Here is a 22,208-nt window from a genome sequence, read left to right on the forward strand (position 1 = left end):
CTCGTTTTCATGTATTGGATTAATTCTACACAGTTTTATTCAATTTTTGCTTAAGTTTTCCCAGTTTCTGTTTCTAAAGCTGTGAGGTTCCAGAGTGAAACTCGATCGTGGTCTTTCCCTGTGAAGGCTTTCCTCTGTTTTTCCACCAGCCCAGAAACGTGCACGTTGGAGGGATTTGTAATGGTTGTTTATCCTGTTTGACTCTGTGTGGGCTCGAGATAGATTGATGACCTGCGTGTGATATCACCAGCCCCTCTGGGTTATATTGAACCCGGCGTAATTGATGATCATTTGTCCTCCGAGGCTTGCGGAGTTATAACTCAGCATGTTTGCTCTGAGGTGACGAGTGGGCCGGAGAGCGGGTCACCTGCTGGATTTGTTGTAAATTCAAGAGCGTGATCCATCACGCTGCAGCTCTGTGGGTCAGCGGACGGCGGAACTTGCCCTTCATTTGGCCGTGCGGCTGCTGCCTTGCCTGCGTGCTGAGCTGTGCTGTCAGCAGATTCTGTTGTTGTGGAGGTGCATACATAATTGAACCGCTCCTCTCCACCTCTCTGGTTTGCAGCTCTCTAGAGAGCTTGTGTGATAAAGCAATAAATCCTAAACTACAGCGTTTAACAACCACTCTGTCCCATTCCGGTTATGTATGGTTTGCAAGCATGTGAAAGTTAAACACATATAGTTCTGGCTAGGACTTTCCTTGTTATAAGCACCCTCGAATATGTAGACTTTCAATGATATCAGTGGTTTTAATGACAAAAAAAGGGATTTTTAATTTTTTTTTATTAATTTAGTCCAAAATTAAAGTTCACTGCTGTGATGTAACTCATTCTCTGTCCACAACTCTTTCATTGATTTTATTTTTTGTCCTCCTACCATCCTTCCATCTGTCTGCGTCTCCCACCCTCTCCCTGAAACTCCACTGCTATATATAGACTTCTGCATTGCAGATGTCCCAGAGCCCTGCAGCTCTGGAGGAGCGCTGAGGAGTCCCAGCCAAAATTTAGGCAGCCCCGACTGAGGAGCAGGCAGGCAGAAACAGCAGAGCAGACGCAGGACGCTGGAGTCATAGCATGACGGCGGGACGGATGGCAGTGTTTGTGTGTGTGTGTGTGCTGGCAGCGCCTGCACTGCAGCAAGGATGAACCACTCACATCCACTGCAGTCCTAATCCTTGGGTGGGTGGCTGTAAAAGTGCACAAACCATGATAACTTTATGAGCTGTTTCACCTGCAATTCTGCTTTAAAAAAACACTACAACAGACTCGGTTTATGAATAAAGTTCAGTTCCATCTGTAAAGACAGAAAAAAAAGTTTGAATTACAGGTTTATATTACAAAATCATGTAATATGACTCATTCTTGTTTATAAGGGTGTGGCTTCCCTTTATTTATTTATTTTTTAAGGGAAGTTAGGAGGCTGCACCAGTCCAAAAATGTAAATAAATATAAAATAAATAAAATCTGATATTTAGTTATTCAAATTGTTTTTCAACAACATCAAGAAGTGTATTTCGTGAACAGTTAATTAAGAAAAATACACAAAAAAAGAAATGATTAGAAAATAAATTGAATGAAAAGTAAGATAGGAAAAGAGAAACAGGAAAACAATAGAAAATAAGGAATAGAAAAGAATAAAAAAAATTACAGAGAAAATAGAAGACCATAAGAAAATGAAAGAAATTCAGAAAAATACTAAAAAATATACATATAACTAATAGTAATGTAAAAGCAAGAAAAAAAACATACAATGAAAAATCATCCCATCATTGTGAAAACAAATTCTACTAAACTCTTACATTTGGGCTACAACACCAACCTTCTTCCTATGTTTGCTGCAACAGCGGGGTTCCATTAAATATTTACAAACTGGATGCTTGCAGAACTGGAGCTGACTAAGCAAACTCACGCCACTGCAAAGTGAGCTTTTGCCGACATCTAGTGGTGAAGAGGCAGAAGCATTTGAAGCGTCATTCTTCAGAGAAATAAACTTAACTCTGCATTAAAGAAAAGAAGTGCACATTTTTCTACATAAAAATATTTTTTTTTACAACACTAGCTATATCGAAAAAATAATATGTAGATGAGGGATATATTACTCTGTGTGGGAGTGAAAGAAAAAGACCAGAGCATTCCCTCACTTCAAGTAAATTTAGCTAATGTGATCAAAAATGTTCTTGGAGACAGACAAGTCATTCATGAAGATAACAAATGTGTGCATGCCTGACATGATTAAAAGTAAATCTATTATGGATGAAAGGGAAGAACTGTTGTCACCAGTAGTTTTATTGAGATCTACATAGGAAATTTGAAAAAAAGCTTTAATGATCTAAACGGAGCATTCATTGGAGTTGTTCACATTTCTGAATCAGCTGTTTCCAGCTTTGTTGGTGGGGTGTGGTGGTGGCTCAGCTGCAGTGGAGGGAGGCGGAGCCGCAGGGAACCAACCTGCTGATCACAAACAAGCCTCGTCCTCTTATGTTCAGCCGTGTCGCTAAGATCCTGGTCAAACAGACACATGAACAGGATGTTGCTTCGTCTGCAGTGGAATTCTGTTTTCACGCTTAACAACCTGATGTTTCTATTTCTATGTCTGGCTTTTGCGAAAAAGCTGAATATACCAACATCCCTAAAAAATGTTTGCAGGTATCAGTATTTACCTGATTGTATTTGTATCGTCACAGTTGTTAAACTATAACTGTGGCAATCACAACTTTAAAAAACAGAGATGTAAAAAGTCAAATGTTTTTCATCTTTGGATGATTTTTTTGTAGATAATTGTGGATTAATAATTTATGGATAAATCCAGCTAAATCTAAAATTTCTAATTTACTTTACTTTAGTAATTAGGACATTTTTCTATTTGATTACAGAGTCTTTTGGAGTGAGTAGTCTGAATGTTTTAGCTCCTAGTTTGGGTTAGCGATGCCACCAGGTTAGGTTAAATGAAATGAAAATTGTGTTTTTGGTATTTTTAACATGTTCGTGTAGCCTTTTTTCTCATGATGGAGGATATCTATATATAAAATGTAGCTTTAATGTGCATGTCTGAGAATGTCTTTATTCAAATAGTGGGGAATCAGTAGTAAACAAAAAAAAAAAAACGCTATTTGACAAAGACTATAATTGTGATGTACAAACTTAAGTCGGCAGGCCACAAGCTCCCTGCTGCTTTCTGTGCATCTTCATTTCCTCGTCTGAGCTAGTATCTGGCTCAAAACTGTACCTCTGGATAGCTCCGGTACTGCTTGCCATTTTTTTGCACCGGTAATGTTTGAATTAGGGTGTTAGGGGCTGTAAGCTAGCGGAAAAGAGTGTAAGCAAAGGTATGATGGGAAATGAGAGCAGGCTTACCTCCCACCAACAGCCCAGTCCACAACTCGGAGGTGAATTTCTGATGAACTCCTGCCGCTTTGCAGAAACTATGTCCCAGAAAACACCACAGGTTTTTTGATTTGAGGTAAAAACTGCATAAATCACAATTGAAAGATGATTTTAGTGGGACTTTAAGGTTAAAGTGGGTCTGACAAAGTAGTAAATTGATATATTTACTATGCTGGTGTTACTCTGTCTGGTTGTTAATCCAAACTATAATTCTGTTTTTCTATACCTGGCTAGACATGCAAACGTGCACAAGCCAAGAGAAGATAAAAACCAGAGCGCCAGACTCCATGGTTAAATAAACAAACTTGTTTCAGAAGTTACTCCTACCAGCTCAGTATTGAACCTGTTCCTGTTTGACCTGTAACCCATCATGCAAAGTAAAACCAACACAATTATGTAAATACAGGTCATTGTGTACATAGTGTTTAATATCAAGTGGAAGGTAAGCTCCATGAAAGTCATATTTTACTGATAGTAAAACTGGACTCTGGATAAACAAAACAGTATTGAAGCCTGTGTGTTTAGTTGTGTGAGTGCTACTGAGCATCTTCATCTGTGAATTCAACAGAACCCTAAAGTCAAAGAATGGTAAACTTTACAATTTAGAACTTAAAGGAATCTGTTCAATGTGTCTAGTCCAGGGACCTGCAACTTTTAACCATAAAAGAGCCAAAATAGGCCTGTTTTCTACTAATCAAGACCTAATTATTTTACCCTTTAAGAAAATGTAATACTGCTTTGCATTCTTGACATTATTTTTTCAAATAATAATTATTAATTATAGTTCTTTTTTGGCATGAATAAAAACAGAAATTAAAGGGAACTAGCATTTTCTCAAAATGTGAAATTGTTTTTGACTTCTAACAGAATCTTTTATGATTTCCTTTCAAAATAAAACACTTCCCTTGCCAAACAGGAACATCCCACTGTAGCTCTGGACGGCTAACTATTGTTGTGCAGCATAAGATAACATGTTCTTTAAATTTAGAAAAAAAAAAAACAGATTTTTTACTAAAGTTTGGCTTATTATTTGGAATCTGAAGCGACCAAGGCCTCTTCGAGTCAGCAGGGATGCAAAACTCTTGACATAATTTATCTTCTCGGTGCACTTTAGCCATAAATGTATAGGCTTAACTAATCTAAATTAAATAAATGCAAATTTAGTAACCCTTCTTTAAAGAAAAAGTATTTTATTTTACTTTAGCCAGAGAGCCACTTTAGAGGGGTAAAAAGAGCCACATGTGGCTAGTCTAAGACATTACTTTTTCATGACCTTTGTGTTTACTTGTGACTGAAACATTAGTGTAATGCTTCAGCTTTTAATAATCCCCTTTCACTCACATGTGTCAATGATCCCCCAAAAAACTAAAAATGAGAATGTGAATACAATTTAAGCAACACGATAGCAAGAGCTTTCTTAACCCAAAGGGTCATAAAGCTCTAACTCAAGGTTTTTGAAATACAGTTAAAGATGGAGCCAGAATATGTCTTGGACACACTGGAAGATTGCTCACGGATTGCCAGGAAATACTTTGAAAAAAGATGACTGGATATGAAGAAATGAGTTTCCTCTTCAAGAGGGCATCAACCTTTTGGACTTCAGTCAGAAGCAATGTTCATCAATGACTTATTGCTTTTTCTGTTAAGTAAGTAGGCTGAAACCCACTCTAAAGATGCACCCCTTTTAATCTTTAAGGAATTGTTCATGATTACAAGTTGTAAATAAAGTTTGGAAAAATAAAAACACAACCAAAAAATATATGCACATAACAACATTCAGCTTACTTGTCCAGAGAACAGCATAAATTCAATACCTCAGTATACTAATGTGTTGACAATTACTTTGTTGATTCTTTATTAAGTGTTTATTTAAAAAAAATATCACATGTTTGACCTATTAACTGTTCTCTAAGGTTTTTGAAGGAGTCATGGGTTTTTAATTTAAGCTTAATATAAATTCTAAACATATTTTGAGATTATATATATTCCAATTGAATAAAACAACAATGATAAACATAAAATATTAAGTAAAAAGTTTTCTCGAGACACTTCGTTCTTCAAGGTGGCACGTGATCAGGAGTTTTATTTTGAAAAGCGGAAATCCTCCGGTACGTTCTATTGCCGCGAGACACTCAGTCTGGTCTGTCATCGATTTGATATTGGGAGTAGAAAAAGAGTGTTGCTGTCAACATCTAGCCCAGCTGAAGTAATCTATCTCGGTCGGCGCCTTGTAGACACCTCCGTTGTTTTCGTCTGGCTTCCACCCGCTAAGATGTCGGAGCTCAGGCACCGCGGAGCCAAAGACACCGAGCCAACGTTACAGCAGCAGCCGTCAGAGGACAAGGTAACGCTAGCCAGGACGTGGTCCTGACATCTATGGACGATGCTAACGCTAACAAGCCACGGAGCGGTCCGTGTTAGCCGTAGATTAAATCACTCACCTCTCCTCAGCTGTTTTAGAGGTTGTGAAACGTCTAAACAGAGTGTGATTTTTATTTTCCCACCAGTTTAGTCTGCCTGATGCTCCCGCTGTTCCACTGCCTGGATGTTGCATTCAAAAACATAACAAAAAATGGGAAATGTAAAAATTATGATGGTTTTTAGTTTTTCCAGTTTAAGCCGATTTTTAGAACTACGTTTTCTGAAAACAAAAATATTTTACTTGTCAATAATATAGTTATTTATTATCCATTTAGCCAGGTAAATAAGAATGAGGGAAATATGGAAACGACGTTCGGCGTGACGAGTTGCGATGCACGTTTCTCATGGACAGCGTTGAAAAGATTTCAAGTCTATGATTATTGATTCATTATCCGTTTTACTTTATATTGTATCATTGTTTGTCCCTTTGTGTGGCTGTAAAACCGTTAGCCCGCCCGTGTAGCAGCATTAGCTTGATTTAGTTTAGTGCTACAACAACAACAACACTGCTGTGTAGAGAAACGGGTAACAGTGTTGTGTGTTTCGTTCACTGGAGGGAAGGGAAGCCCCCCGGCTAAAACAATATGGAGTCACAGATTTGTTTAGTCCTGTTCATTTAGGATGATCAAAATTACCCATAAAGCACCGGGCTAATTTGTTTAAAGCAGTCTTTTGATTTATGTTAATTGATTACTTTTTCTTTCAGAATAAAGATAGAAGTTAGCTATTTAGTAACTTTACAGTAAATGCACGTGCCCATCTTCCTCAATGCATGAATTAAAATGACAACTTCTTGTAGTTTTTTTAAAATTAAATCTTTTAGGTTGAATTCCTCCATATTGTTTGTTTTTTTAACCTGAATTTAAAATCAACATAATTCCCAGAATCCCTCATGGCTGTGCAGTGCATAAAAAAAGAAATTGCAATAATCAGTATGCACAGTGTTTTTTGAAGAACACCATTGAGCCACTTAATTCTTAAAAAGGATCAAGATGTTCTATTCTTATACTTTTCAGTCCATACTAGGGATGTCAAAATTCACACTTTTAAACCAAACCATATATTACACATTTGAATCAATCACTGAGAAGTGAATCATTGCATCCCTAGTTTATAAATACTCAATTCTTTTGGATAACACACATATATGTGAAGGGTGATCACTGGTCGTCTACTGTGTCCTACTGATGCAGAGGGTGGTGGTTATTTCTTGGGCTAGGTGGCTCCCTGTTCACTTGGGTGAGGAGGATCGTGTTATATCTGAGCTAGAGGGGCGTTCGTGCACCTTGGGGGTTGGTTTTGGGTTCCTACCTTTCTATGCCAGGTCACTTAATCTTCCACCATCACCATGGTAACTGGAATCTGGGGGATTTTGGTTTGCTGTTCTTTCTTCCTTCTGCGGACCTCTGTATCCTGTCAAGGCCTTCCTCCTTGGGACTGGGGTTCAGTTCTTGCCTCTATTCTGTGCTGGAGATCTCATAGGGGTAGGGGTAGGTGCCTGGCAGGGGCCTTTGGGGTTGCCCTAGACCGCTTTTGGGAGGAGTAATGATTATTGGTCGGTTGTAGGCCTTTTATTTAGGGTTAGTGGGCCCTTGGACATCTACCTAATAACCTTTATTTAACCAGGAAGTCGCATTGAGATTAAAAAATCTCTTTTGCAAGGGATTCCTGGCCAAGAGGTGACAAAAAAAACATATTAATAATAGTAATGCCATGGTATCATTGGAAAGGGTTTTAGTTTACTGCTGAAGTTGTAGGGACAGAATTCCCTCTTTTTTTTAGCCATGTTTTCTCCTGTTCTTGGATAAAAGTATTTTTCTCAGTTTTCCCCACTTTTCTTTTATAGCGGTGTAACTGACACTTTTGGATATAGGTAGTTTGTTTTGTTTAGTGTGTTTGGTCTCAAACTTCAGCACAAATTGGGGGCTTGTCCGGAAATGAAATAAGAAACCCTATTAGATTCTCTAAAGCATAGGACAACAACTTAATATGGTCATTGGTCTTGTGTCATCTGTTAGATAATCTGTTGTGAATTCAAATTTCAATGCATTTTAATAAAGTGTAACAACGTCAAATTGGTCTTAAAATGTGTGGAGTTTCGGTTTCTGTGCTAATTTTGAGAAGAGAACGAGGTGTGTTTTTCCTTCCCTCATAATTTTCAAAAACACTGTGAACATTTCTTGTTTTGCTATTGTTGCTGTGAGCTCGTGTTTTTTTTTCCCCCTCCTGTTGTCACACATGGTCAACTTGGTTAAATAGATTGATCCTTGATTTATTTAACTGTGGTGACTGTTCTATTAAAAACACAACTGTTGAGTGTGTGGTAAAGAATAACCTGAAAGAAATGTCAATGCTAATTAGTCTTTTGTTGATGGTGCCTGAACTAATTTATTCAACCCCAAAAGACTGGCCTGTCATTAACAAGCTGTTTCACTGCTCTTAACTCTAGTGAGGTCCTCTTACAACTTTAAAGACAGTATGTTGGTGCTTACCTGCTACCTTTGGCTCTGGGTAATTTTGGGTAATTGTTGTTCCACAAAAATACCGCTCAAATACAAACATAATGGTTCCTCTGGTTTTTTAGGAATCACAAAAACATAGAGCCTTATTTTACAACATTTCCTTTGGCCTGTTTTAAAATGGGATGTGTTCTCCAATTGTAAGGTTATGTCATGGTTGTCGGATAACTGTAAGCTGAAACAAGTTATTCCACCTTCACCACCTCACTCTATTCCTTCAAATATCTGTTCAAAAATAGTGTTGGTCCTTTTACCCAAGTCAGTGCGTCTTAAATCTCGTGTTCTACGACTCATTACTCTGACGCAAGACTATTGGGCACAATCAAGGTAAAAGTCATTGCTGAAGCCCTTTCAAATTTTATTATACATTTGGACTGCCTAAGATTTACTGGTCAGACTTTTGCTATGTTCACAACCTGCACGTTAGAGTGAATACTTTTATTACTTTTATTTATACTTTGATTTTTAGTAATGCTATTCCAGGTCCCCTGAAACTGTTAGAAAAGATATTAAAAAACATAAAAATACACCTACAGCGTCCACCCTCACTTGTAGTCACATGAAGTTACCTTAGCAACGACATCCTGATTCGCAGCTGGAAAACCGTAGTGAAGCCTCAACCCCCAGCTTTCAGGACTAATGGAAGTGATTTCCGAGATGTGTCCCAGTTTGTGCCACAAATGGGCGTGGTGACGGTTGATGGATGTGCGGCTCACTCTGGGGCGAGATGACTTCTCATTACCGCAGAGTAGCTTAAAGCAGATTGAAGAGCAGTGAACGCATCATCTAGAACACGTTGGTGCAACACTGAACACATCACCCAAGAACTGTCAGCGTATCTTTTCCATTTTATTTGATCTGTGACTTATCCTTGTGAATATTTGTATTACAACACAGTCTGATTCACCCTGAAGGTGACTTGTCAAAATTTGCATGTAGACTAAAGAGATTGCTGTAACCTGATCTTTGCTTTATTGTTCCAGTAGGTTAAGTAAATCAGAAACTGTAGATAAGTGACAATAGAGTTTTAGTAAAGTTATTAGGGTATTGACCTAATCCTCTAAAGTATCTGAAGAGGATCCAACTTTTTCAAAAGTACAATTTTATGAAACTTGGCAAGAAACCCTAAATATCCTTTTCATATGATTTCTGACATCTGAACATATTTGATAACTGTTGCTGTTACTGAAGCTGGTTTGAAACTTGCAGTATTTGATGCATGAAATGCCTCATTTGTCACCACTTAACTAGATTAGTTTTTTCTTAATCTGTGAAGGTCTCTCCCTGTGAGTGTCAGACGGATCCCTTCAAGGCCTGTTGATGTTGTTTGTTCATAAATCAACAGGAGACGGCAAAGTTGCAGCTGGTGTTAAACACAACATGAAAAGGGAGGAGCCTACAAGTGAAAGGCGCGCCTATTTTTAACCCAAGCATCCTGGATGACGGAAACTGTTTCCATAGAAACCGGCAGACAGAAAAGGGCTGTGTGTGTGTGTTTGGTCTTGTGTATGCTTCTGAATTCATCTTGATAGTGTTTCATATTGAGAAAAGTAAATGATGTTTTCCTGCTTTGGAAAATACTGTTTTGCATCTCGGAGACAAATTGGCTCATCAAAGAGTTCTTGCTTTTCAAAGTAAAAGGTTCTTCTCAACCCAAACTCCATTAGCAGGCTGATAAATGTGTGTCCTTTCAAAATTCCATATTTTTCACATTGAAACTATTGGGTTTAGTACATATTAAAAGCGGAGGCCTTTTAATAAGAATTACATTCCTTATTTTGAAGCAGATGTTTGTGAACAAATAAAACTCTGACAATAACTTAAGGCAGGGTGTATTTATATGTAGGCAATCTGCAGCACACGTTGAGGTTTGTTAACGTCTCTGTGTGAGAGTGTCATAAAACCACATGTCAACCATCTGCTGGATGAATGCAAGCAGACAACTCAAAGCCTAATTTGGTCACAAGGATTAGAGGGACCAGCAGGGGAGGCAAGAAGTTAAAAAGAGGGGGGGAATTGAAATAGTTTTGTAACAGTAAATGGAGCCACCACAGTCTGATGAGACCTGCTTGTCCTCGTTTCCATAGAGATCCAGCTATTTCAGGAAATCCCTCAATTAGTTAACCTTTGCTGTGGAGAAAACACCAGAAAGTAAAGATGTAATCAAACGTAGTGCTTTGCCTCCCACACACATCCACGCTCAGTCACTTCTGTTCCACTGTGCTTCACCTGTTATCCTAAATGTGATGACGTTTGATCAGCAAGAAAGAAAGAAATTTACAAGAAAGTTGACAAAATATTTACCTTTTGAGTTTAACTGCATTCATACCATTCAAATCCAAATTTGTTTTCAGTTGTTGTCATTGACTTATTATCTATCTTTTTGTTTACCTAGAGCCAATTCCTGAACAAACATAATTTTTTCAGTGAGAAAACTTTAGCTGAAGGTCTCTTGAGTTCAGGAGTTTTAATCAATTTGAGGTGATGTTTGTCATGTTGTTGGAAATTGTTTTTTTTTTTTTACAAAAATGAAAGTCTGTCCTTTTTATTTTTAAAGATACATCATAAATTAAGAATCATTTAAGATCTACTTTGTTGAAATGAGCATTTTTGGTGTTTTTAGCATATTCTAGTGCCACTTTTCATATGATGGAGGAAAATAAAGAGAATTAAGCCCTAATAGCCTTTCTGAATTTTTTTTAAACATGAAGACAGAAAAATGCAGCAAATTTGTTACATAGAAGCTACAATGTGCGAGGGTGAAGCTCTCCATTCTTATGCATCCACTTGTAGATGCCTGGATCCATTATTATCTTTGTTTTCCTTGTCTGAGCTGGAATCTGGTTCAAACTTCATAGCTGCATCAATATTGCGTATCATTTTTGTTGCATCAGTGATGTTAGGTTGAGGTTGTGAGGGGCTGTAAGCTAGCAGGAGAACCCTAGGTCAGCCCCCACTTCCTAGCACCACACTCCCTGGCTAGCTTACAGACCCTCACAACCCCAACTTTTTTATGTTACTGGTGCAACATAAAAAAGAAAATATTTGAGCAATCCAGTCGTGCAGTTTTGATCCAGATTCCAGCTCAGGTGGAAAAAGCAAAGACGTACAACTACAAGCTTTTTCCAACTGTATTTTTTCGTCTGCTCCTGATTCTTAACTATATCAATAATGAAATAGTCGGAAATGCAAATTTAATTAGAATTTTCTTGACTTTCCTCTATCATGAGAAAAACGCTACAAGAACATGTTAAAGATACCAAAACACTTTTATTGGTAATTGTTTTCAAAGAGTTGATTTAAACTAAACAAATATGGTGCTATCAATACTAAAATGATCTGCTAGAAACCTAATAGAACAGCAAACTTACCTGCTACATATTTGCATTTTTTTCTCCTTGTGGCGTTTAGACTTCAGACAGCGAGCAGAAGGCAGAAAAAGATGGAGTTTCAGACAGCGAGTCCAAGGTGGACTCGGGAATCCCAGAAGTGCCAGCACCTGCTGATGATACACCCGAAGTTCTGAACAAGGCTCTCTCTGGACTCTCCTCCAGGTAGGCCAACGACCTAGAAACCGTTTGAATGTGTGATATCGATTCACACATAACATTTGTGCCTCCACACTCTACTGGATTTACTTCATACTTAATTGAATTCCTTGTTTGCTCCTCTGAGGACACTACAAGTAAATCTAAATGCTAAAGATTAAAGTGTAGTTTGTTCTGTTCACAAAGACTAAACATTCTCTGTACGATATGTACATATCTAAAGATATTTTCACACAGCAGAACTGTTCTGAGTTGTGTAGCAGCTGCAGGTACTTCTCTCTTATTCAAAACCAAGACAAAAAAGCTTTTATTTTCTTTTAAGCCACATGAGAGCTCTGCTGCAGATGTGGAAGAGATGTGAGTCGCACAAATGCATCCCTCCTGTTTCCTTGAAAAGCTAATATGACTCACACACCTCTAGGTCTGTATTTGTAGACCGTCGATATCAAATGTTGTATGTGTATGGCCTCGGGTATTATTACAGCATGAATAAACGCCTGTGTGAGAAACACATACAGAGCATTAGCAACGCGAGTAAAATAAAAAAAACTTGCAGTAAAGAGAGGTAAAAACAAAAAACTCAATGGATGTGAGAGACTTTCAGTTACCATTAATGACTCATTTGAGTTTTAATCATCGGGTTGAATTCAACTGATTCCTTCATGCTTTCTTTAGATGGAAGAACTGGTGGGTGAGAGGCATCCTCACCCTCGCCATGATCGCTTTCTTCTTCTTCATCATCTACCTGGGCCCCATGGTGCTTATGATGATTGTGAGTATGCACAAACACTTCCTGATAAACTGCTACAAACTCACACAATCCCTAAAAAATGAAAAGGTGATCCAAACAGCAGTGAAATCATTAGTTTAACAAGTGAACGGTGTATTAACTTTGATATTTCACCCTGTTTGGATAAACCAGTATGCTGACTCACCTTTTACAGGTGTATGGACAAATGACTGTATATGACACATGGACTGAGTGACTCCTCCTCTTAGCATTCCAAACAGGAAGTATCTGCTGGTTTCAAGAAGCCAAAATCTCATAGACTGAGCTACTACTTAGTCATTCTGTCTTTTCAGAATAACCAATTTTTCACATATAAATCTTATGGATTATGTTCTTGCTAGTCCTAATTTTTCTTTTTATACATTTTTTTTCTGCAGTGTAACTTATTCAAGGTATAAACTAACCAATCAGATACAAGTTTGTGGTTTCATGTCAGACTTTCAAAACGTTTGACAGATTCTCCTTAACCCACTTTCAAGTGGTAGGGATGTGAACTTCCAACAAGCTCACTCCTGATTGGTTAGAGTGGTTGCCATAGAAACATAGACTCCGACCAACTCGGGCCATTCATTGCTTATAAACAATTTCCTACTTGATTGCATCCATATTGCAGAATAATGGCGACTGAATTGACTACATTTTGTTGGATCATTTTCTATTGGTGACATCACACTCACTCGGTCCACTTCTCATATACAGTCAATCAGTACTGGGCGACATGAAAAAAAAATTGTATAACGCGATAAAATTTATTTTATATCACAATAACAATATATATCACGATATACCACAATGAAGAATATTTTTTAGTTATTCTCTTTAAAAAAGTAGACAAAAATGTCACAAAAATGTTTTTAAAGTGCACAACAGTTTCAAGTTACTCAGTAGGAAAATGCATTTTTGCACAAAAGTTCAGCAATAAAAATAAACTGATAAAACAAAACAAGAGAAATGACACACTTTTCTGTCGTCTACACAATATGTATCATTGTATTGCCCCTCCTTTACTTCAAACCTTAATTATACGGTTCTAGATTGAAATGTTTTCGTAGTTTGATCCTGTACTGATGTATTCTGTTTCTCCCTGCAGGTCCTCTGCGTTCAGATCAAGTGCTTCCATGAAATTATCATGATCGGTTACAGTGTGTATCACTCCTACGACCTACCCTGGTTCAGGACGCTGAGCTGGTAAAGACAGGCAGATGCTTGTGCTGTGGTCTCATGACTCGAGCATGCTCGTCTGATGCAGCGAATGTTCATGCTTTGCTCTCACTGTGTTTCATGTTTGTTTTGTTGCAGACGTCCTGAGGTTTGTTTTCTGGTCTGTCTTAGTTTAGCTCGTATAGTTTTGTAGATTATCTCTCCAATCAGCAGATTAATGCAGAAATCACATCGAAGCTCCTTGAGTTTCAGCTGCTGTAGTCTTGTTGTAGTGTGAAGGATAGAGCCCTGATTTAAACTGAGTCTAGAAATCCCCATAAACACTTCATTACTACAGCTTTCCAGGATTTCTACAGGCGTGTTCATCATCCAGTCTCCAGTGAGGACTTTTCCTTCTGCCCCGCAGGTACTTCCTGCTGTGTGTGAACTACTTCTTCTATGGAGAGACGGTGACAGATTACTTTTTCACACTGGTGCAAAGAGAAGAGCCGCTCCGCATCCTCAGCAAATATCACCGCTTCATCTCCTTCGCCCTCTACCTCACAGGTAAATGCTAGGGGTGGAAGAAAATATCGATTCAGTGAAATAACACAACACTGGTATCGATAGAAAATCCTGCCAAGACGATGTTTAATTAATTATATATGAACAAAAATGTAGTTCAGCGTCTTACTCTACCTTACGTATGAAACATTACTGCATCTGCATTTTCTGCATCTGTAATTTACCGAAATGAAGCCCAATGAGGCACATTTTCTTTGTGATTTTGGGCTATATAAATAAAATTGAATTGAATTACTGGTTAAGACACATTTCATCTTTGTGGGTTTTTTCCTATTGAAGCAACTATAACAAAAAAAATCTAAAGTTGCTGAGAGACTCATGCTGGGCACGGTTATTAAGTGACACGCTAAACAAAGGGTCTTGAATTAGGTCATGCTTTGAACCTTTTATTAATGGCAAAAAAGGTAATTAAATCAACTTAAAATGGCTCTGACTTATTGTAAGCAAAAGAAAAAAAGCACAAAAGCAACAAAAGAGCAGTCAATAAAAAATGTGGCAACCCCTCTAACATACAGGTGCAAAATCAGCAGGTGAGTTATAATCACAATAAAAGTCTCCGCCCACAAACATGTGACCCACCAGGTGATTACCTGCTCAACATGACCACAAACAATACTATAATCCAAGAAGAATATTCATTCACCTTAATACCAACAACAGATTCATGGCTCTATGAATTTAATTTAAACCTATGCTAAATAATGTTAAGTTGAGAAAATCAGGAAAAGTTATGATTATTAAAACTATGACAAATATTTTCCCACATTTTACTTTACAGTGCCTTCACTGAAATATATTTATCAAAAAACACATTTTTTTGTCTTTTAGGTGCAAAGACTAAAATAAAAACCCAACATCCCAAGACATTTTTAGAGATTTTATGTGAAATGGAGAATCTAAGGGATTTGAGAGTTTTTTTTACTTCTGACTAACTCAGTCAAACACAAGAACTGTGAAGTGAAATAGGATTTGAGCTGGTTGTGTTGCCCTATCTGCTCAGAACCTCTGTGGTTTTATTGTTTCTTTAGCCCACATAGATCTAACTAGCTGCAGCTGTTTTATATATATAAAACAAATTCTAATGTAATCTACTTTTTCAGTTAGCAAGGCTAAAAATTGAAACATTTAACTTTATTATAATTTAACTGCAGCTGCAGTTCACAACTAAATGCCACAGAAGTCTTCACCCACCTGGCTCATTTATAACTGGTTAAAGATATAATCGTCTATTAGTCAGCTATGATAGTTTTACCCGTTTTCTTTACTGTCTAGTAGTACTTTTACATGCCTGTTTAAACAGTTATCTCACTTCCTGAGTGGCAGGATGTCAGTTTGTAATGTAAGACTATTTTAACTTGAGTGATGCTGAACAGGATGTGGGGAGGAAGACACAAACAGTCTTTTTCCTTCTGACTGGAAGGCCCCTCTTTCTTATATCTCTTCAAAGCAGAGCTGTCCTTTGATATGCCTTACAGCTTAAAGAAACTCATTTAGAAGTCTTCAGCCTTCTCATTTCTCCTACTGCAAAAAAAGAAATTCACCACCTTCTCCACTCTAACCTGAGCTCTGTTTAAAATAGGTTGAGCTATATTTACGCCGTTTGACCAAAGATGACCCACTTTCTAATGAATGATTCCACCTTCACGTTTTTGACGGGCCTCACGGTGTTCGCTCTCCTCTTGCAGGTTTCTGCATGTTCGTGTTGAGTTTGGTGAAGAAGCACTACCGCCTTCAGTTCTACATGGTAAGCAGCTGCCTGCTTCCTCCTGGCTTCCTGCCTGGAGGCTCCGTTATTAATGAGAGGAGCAGATTCTTCAGTAAATGGAAAAGTAGGACGGACACAGATCTAATCTGTCTGCTGCAATCATGGAAAATTCTGCATAACAAAAAAATACCGTATTCTTTGGAGTATAAGACACCTTTTTTTGTTTTTGCATAGTTTGGCCAGCGGTGCAACCTGTATGTAATTATTTAAAAAATAAATAGGGTCAGTTTTTTTTTTTTTTCCACCAACAGCCAGGTGTGTATCAGTATTTGCTACTGACAGCAACACAAAAGAAGAAGTAGTGCAGAGTTGTTCCAAAGCGACACAGATGATGAAGAATTCAATGGATTTAGTGATTTAAAGTGATGTAAGGAGTTGAGTTAGCATGTTCTTTACGCTGTAGTTATCTGAATAATCTCTTATGTTTCGTGAAACTAAATAAACTTTATTGTTTACGATAGTGAAGCATAAAGTTAGTCCCATATCTGTTCAAAGACATTTCTCCCAAAAGTGCGACTTATATTTGATTTATTTTCTTTTTTTATGGATTTTCTTTGCATCTATGACTTATAGTTTTAAACGACTTATAGTCAGAAAAATACAGTAAATCCCGCCAAATGTAGGATTTATAACAATTTTTGTAAAGTGTTTTCTCAAGAATCTAAATTTCATGTTGTTTCATTTACTTCATATATTACCGTTGAGCTCTGCTCTGACCCTGTTGATCTTCATGTCTGCAGTTCGGTTGGACCCATGTGACTCTGCTGATTGTTGTCACTCAGTCTCATCTAATCATCCACAACCTGTTTGAAGGCATGATCTGGTGAGTGAGGCATCAACACAGCTTCTTCTCTTTTCTCTGAGTGAAATCCAATTATTTTGAAATGAGATCATCTTAATTTTCTTTTAGCAGTAGCATGATTATAAGATCCTCTTTTTCCTCTCTGAATAGGTTTATTGTCCCCATATCCTGTGTGATCTGTAATGACATCATGGCTTACATGTTTGGCTTCTTCTTCGGCCGTACCCCCCTCATCAAGGTTGGTTTCCTTTCTCTAAAATACACCCATTCTGTCAAGTTTAATGAATGGAAAATAGGAGTTTAAGAAACTATAAGATGTAGCTCTTTTTAAATTGAAAAACCAATTTCTAAGGGAATCATCGCTTTGTTAAATGGGTCATAGTTCCACTAAAGAAAATCCAGACTCAGTGAGTTCCTCTTAAGACAAAAAAATCCTGCAAAAATCAATAAAGGAGGGATTTCTCATCAGCTGCTTCTGCGTTTTCCTTACTTTTGTTGGCAAAATTTGCTATGAAAATTGCTTATTGATATTAAAATCTTGGAAAATGTCACACTTAAGTAATATTTTAGTTTTTGTGGTTTATTTTACAGTTTTTCATTAGTAATCCAAGAATGAACAGACTGAGCTGCATGTCATGACATGCTGAATGTTTCTTTTGCAGCTCTCGCCTAAGAAGACGTGGGAGGGGTTCATTGGGGGTTTCTTCTCGACTATAGTGTTTGGCATCGTGGTAAGAAGCACAGCGTTTGTCTGGACAGAGAAGCTAATGAAAGGGATGTGACTGACAGGGGCCTTCTCTCGTAGCTCTCCTACTTCATGTCCGGGTACCGATACTTCGTGTGTCCGGTGGAGTTCAACAACGACTCCAACAGCTTCCAGGTGGATTGCGAACCTCCGGAGCTCTTCCAGCTGCAGGAGTACACGCTGCCCAGCATCCTGGAGTCTGTCACCGGATGGGTGAGACTTGTCTTTTCAATCACAGATTAAAACAAATTTTATATTTTTGGTGAAATCCTCTCCAGAAAATGAATAATGCAGGGAGTCATTTCAAGGACTGGGTTGATAAAATCGATTAATTGATCTTAATAGATGAATAATTGATTCATAAAAATAGTGATCGATCTAATGCATGAAGCTAAAGTCTGCTAGCTTGATGCTAACGTATAATAAGATTACACGTAGGAAGCTGACTGAATAAACATTTTTATAAACTCACATTCATGAATTTTCCGAACTTTTTAAAGGAAACATTTTTAACATAACCATTTGTGGCCTAAAGCACTGTTTCTTTGCTCATATTTTGTCCTTCTTCTGTAATAAAGTGTAATGCTATAGCGCAGTCGCCATCTAGTGGCCAAACTGAAACACCCTCCAGGAGTATTTCTAAACAAACGTGTCTAAATGTGTAAACCATGTAAACTCAAAATTAAATTGAATGGATCGAAAGATTATAAAGAAAAAAAAAAATCCTAATTGGATCAATCCAGGCTCTGGTGAATCAAATAGAAATTGATTGTGGATATTATTGGCGATACCCAGCCTTAGTCTTTTTACAGAGTTAAGCAGTTCCAGATTTTTTTGGCTTTTAAACACCTTTAAAAGACATTTAAAATTCAGATTTCCCAGAGAATCTTTTAGGAAAAAATGAAGGTTTGACCAAATTTGGATAAAAAAGCAGTGACAATAGTCAATTCTGAAGTCCTTATTTTATTTTAAGCAGTATGAGTTTTCTTTACCTGTAGAACATTTTAGCTATATCACGTAAATGCTGTTTTCTACCTCGATTAAGGCCCAAGCTGATTTACAGGGACTCCTTAGAAAACAACTGTACTAGTTTCACTATTTATGATCTTTAATTGTGTTGTTATCAGCATCACTGCAGTCAAAATGACACCAAATGGTTTGCAGGAGTCCAAGTTTTTGGGGGATTTGGTTGCTGTTGAAATGCAATGTTGGTACTAAAGTATTTCTCCATCACTAACTTGTAGTTTGGTCTTGAATGACAGTATAGCAGCTGTTTGCAGATGGATTCGTTGACAGATCTAGATCGATTGAGCAGCTAGAACAGTTGAATGCTGTTAGAGGTTTGAATGTGAAGCTCTGCTCCTCTCTGATGTACAGTATGCAGCTGTTCTGATGTTCTGACTGTCTCCATCCGCAGACTACGGTGCGCCTGTATCCCTTCCAGATCCACAGTGTGGCGCTCTCCTCCTTTGCCTCCATCATGGGACCGTTCGGTGGATTTTTTGCCAGTGGCTTCAAGAGAGCCTTCAAGATTAAGGTGAAGTTGTTACCTTCCAATTTTTCTTTTAATCTCAATTGCTGCAGGTGAAACGGTGACTTGTAATCAGATTTCACAAAGAAAAGAGGAAAAATAATCCTGACATTTTAAACAATGAAAATATAAAAATACATTTAGGAAAATCGGCAAAAACTCCATCTCTCATTCCTAACAACACATTTAGAGATGTGATCTACTGGCCACTTTATTTTTTTTGCTTTACTTTAAGAATCTGTGCTAATCCTGCATTTTTCAACTACAACAATGAAAGCACATCTCAGAGAGTTGATTGACTAAAGCTCCATGTTTGGGGATCAGTTCAGTTCACTTGAAGTTTTCCTTTCTGTGTTACTCACCAACATCTTAGAAATGTATCCTGTTACAGCAGCCTTAGTACATATTCAGTTTGCAGTTCGAAAGATCAATATGTCAGTTCAACCCTTTTTTTGTTAAAAAACTCAAAATCTAAAGTAAAAGTATCCATGTAGAAAGCTTTTACCATAAAGAACAATGATTATTTTAGGAGAATGGCTGTTTTTAATCACATCTTTTAAATGTTTGAATCCAGCTATCAATGGTTTGTTTTCCTTTGCAGGATTTTGCCAACACTATTCCGGGCCACGGCGGCATCATGGACAGATTTGACTGCCAGTACCTCATGGCCACATTTGTCAATGTTTACATCGCCAGTTTCATCAGGTAAACCCACAGCGCTTCATTTATTGGGTTGTTTGAAATGTCATTATATCAAATATTTTACTTTGTTTTTTGTTTATGCCGGTACCTGCATGGACCTGCCTGTTAGGGAACAAAAACCTACATTTGTCACTTAAACTGAAACTGACAACAGTTAGAAAACATTGTTAGCAACATTGACCTTAAATTGACCCCCCAAAAAATTCCCACTCACCCTTCAGTATTAGTGATGCATCCTCCTCCTTTTCTTGTGTTTAGGGGCCCGAACCCCAGCAAGGTGATCCAGCAGCTGCTGGCTCTCCGTCCTGATCAGCAGCTGCACATCTTCAACTCCCTGAAGGCTCACCTGCTAGAGAAAGGTCTGCTCCCAGCTGTGGAGGAAGCGGCTGCCTAGAGCTGCTGCTCCAGAGTGCAGGACGGGGGTGGAAGGGGCGGCGGCACCAAACGGCTCCAGTGGGCTCCGTGGTTTGTCGTGAAGAACAGAACCAAGAGGGTCATTCCATTTTCTGTTGGGTCCTGTGTGTTTGTGTTCCCGCCGTCTGTGAATTTGTTTCTGAGTCGTCTTGTTTGGAAGACGAGTTTGTGCTCACACGTTTCCACAAACTACATGTTGGTCAGATGTACATTTTTACCTGTTTACAGATGATCTTCTATATATATGACTTATTATTGTGTCATCATTTTACTGTACATTTTTTATTGTAATGCACTGCTCTCAGCCTCGTCAACATTGTATCGTTACATCAAAATATTTCCATTTGTGATTCTTTCTATTTATACGGAAATGGTTTTATATTTGCTTTGTTCTGTGGAGCTGCCGTTCTTTTTGTCTCTTTTTAAAATTTTAAAGCCTTTTTGGTCAATCAGACGATATCTATTAATGTCTACAAATGCTGACTCCTTTTTCAAAGAAAACCACAGTCTCAGCTGTTTATTATTTCTTTAAAAATCCTTATACCCACTGATAAAAGTTATGTTTTAATTCTTTAAATGTTGAATTAACATCTTATCTGTTTGTAGAGATTTCCTGGAGTGTTAGTTGCAGTAGACATCAATGCTTTAACGCTCCGCTGCAGAATCACCGTCACCATTGAGCTCGTCTTGTTTCAGCTGCACATTGGTAATAAAAAAAAGCCTTCAAAAAAAAAGCATTCACCTTCTGTTCAGCTGACACAAAGTTTCACACTTTTAATATTTATTTGTTAAATTTGTTCGTAAAAATGTTGCTTTGTTTGGAAATTCTCATCACTTGTTTATTTTCTTTTTTAAGAATCTCTAACTCATTATGTAATACAATCAATCATAAATGACAGTAAATGTAACCAGATTGACCTGACTGATGCCACAGACGCTCGGGTGTTTCTGTCCAATCACTGAACAAAGATGTGTCATCTAAACCAGTAAACTAACATCTATTTGTGTTTTTTTTCCCTTAAAACTCAGTTTTTTAATGAATAATTCCTGAAATGTGTTATTTGCATGTCACTATTTAGAAACCATTTCTCAACATCATTATCTGCTGTAAAAAAAACCTGACATTTCCTTGCACTTGAACATCTCACCATTCATATTTATTGTTTTCATTCATAATTGCCTCACATAAAGTTTATTCTCATCATACATTTATTTTCTGTTATCAGTTGAAATATTTTTAAAGTGACTATTGTACATTTATTGAGATATGTAGGAATCTGTTATGTAGTTTGGAGAATATTTAAAGTATTATCATTGCCATATAGGACAGAGTGTTGAAGTAGCAGTATTTTCCTGCTGTGACTGTGGTGCGTTCAGGTGTTTTCTGAATCCTTTTTTTTTTTTTTTTTTTTTTTGTGTGCTTTGTACTGCCATTCTTCTGCCTGGTGTTCCGGGCAGCCACTAGAGAGCGCTGCAGCCTGTGTGATGGGCTGCTCTGAAACACTGATGCTAGAGCGCCTTTGACTCCTCTGTTGGTACATTCCAGTCCCTCTACAGGTGAGGTCACAGAGTGAAAGACGTACATTATTTAAAGTAACCTTGATGATGTCGAGGAACCTATCAAAGGAATGTATGGGAGGCGCGTCTGTCCCACATACTGTGTATTCTCCTTTTTATGGCCATTATTTGGTGGTTCTAGATTCCTACAAATCTGTAAAATCTCAGTGAATATTCTTAAATTGTGCAATTCTTTTTTTTTTGTACATGTTTTAGAGAAAAGCTGTATTCTTTGATGCTACAATGTGCTTTGGTTCAGAGATTATTAAAGGTATATATATAAAAAAAGAGCAGTCAGCTGCTGTG

General features: G+C 37.7%; 1 protein-coding gene across 1 annotated transcript; it reads left to right on the plus strand.

The window, feature by feature from the left end:
- Positions 1-5,479: 5,479 nt before the first annotated feature.
- On the plus strand, positions 5,480-22,192 carry cds2 (CDP-diacylglycerol synthase (phosphatidate cytidylyltransferase) 2). Its single transcript, XM_024275249.2, has 13 exons — positions 5,480-5,727; positions 11,735-11,877; positions 12,547-12,643; positions 13,752-13,849; positions 14,229-14,368; positions 16,072-16,130; positions 16,892-16,974; positions 17,104-17,191; positions 17,616-17,684; positions 17,759-17,911; positions 19,116-19,235; positions 19,831-19,934; positions 20,190-22,192. Exons 1-13 carry the CDS (start codon positions 5,656-5,658, stop codon positions 20,323-20,325), a joined length of 1,362 nt encoding a protein of 453 aa, XP_024131017.1. The 5' UTR covers positions 5,480-5,655; the 3' UTR covers positions 20,326-22,192.
- Positions 22,193-22,208: the final 16 nt, after the last annotated feature.

Source organism: Oryzias melastigma, linkage group LG9 (genome assembly GCF_002922805.2).
Source record: "Oryzias melastigma strain HK-1 linkage group LG9, ASM292280v2, whole genome shotgun sequence".
Classification (NCBI taxonomy): Eukaryota; Metazoa; Chordata; class Actinopteri; order Beloniformes; family Adrianichthyidae; genus Oryzias; species Oryzias melastigma.

Coding starts and splice junctions, on each gene's coding strand:
- cds2 (XM_024275249.2), top strand. CDS start 5,656: ATGTCGGAGCTCAGGCACCGCGGAGCCAAAGACACCGAGCCAACGTTA. Junction 14,369..16,071: donor CTTCGCCCTCTACCTCACAG/GTAAATGCTAGG, acceptor CTCCTCTTGCAG/GTTTCTGCATGTTCGTGTTG. Junction 17,912..19,115: donor TGGAGTCTGTCACCGGATGG/GTGAGACTTGTC, acceptor CTCCATCCGCAG/ACTACGGTGCGCCTGTATCC.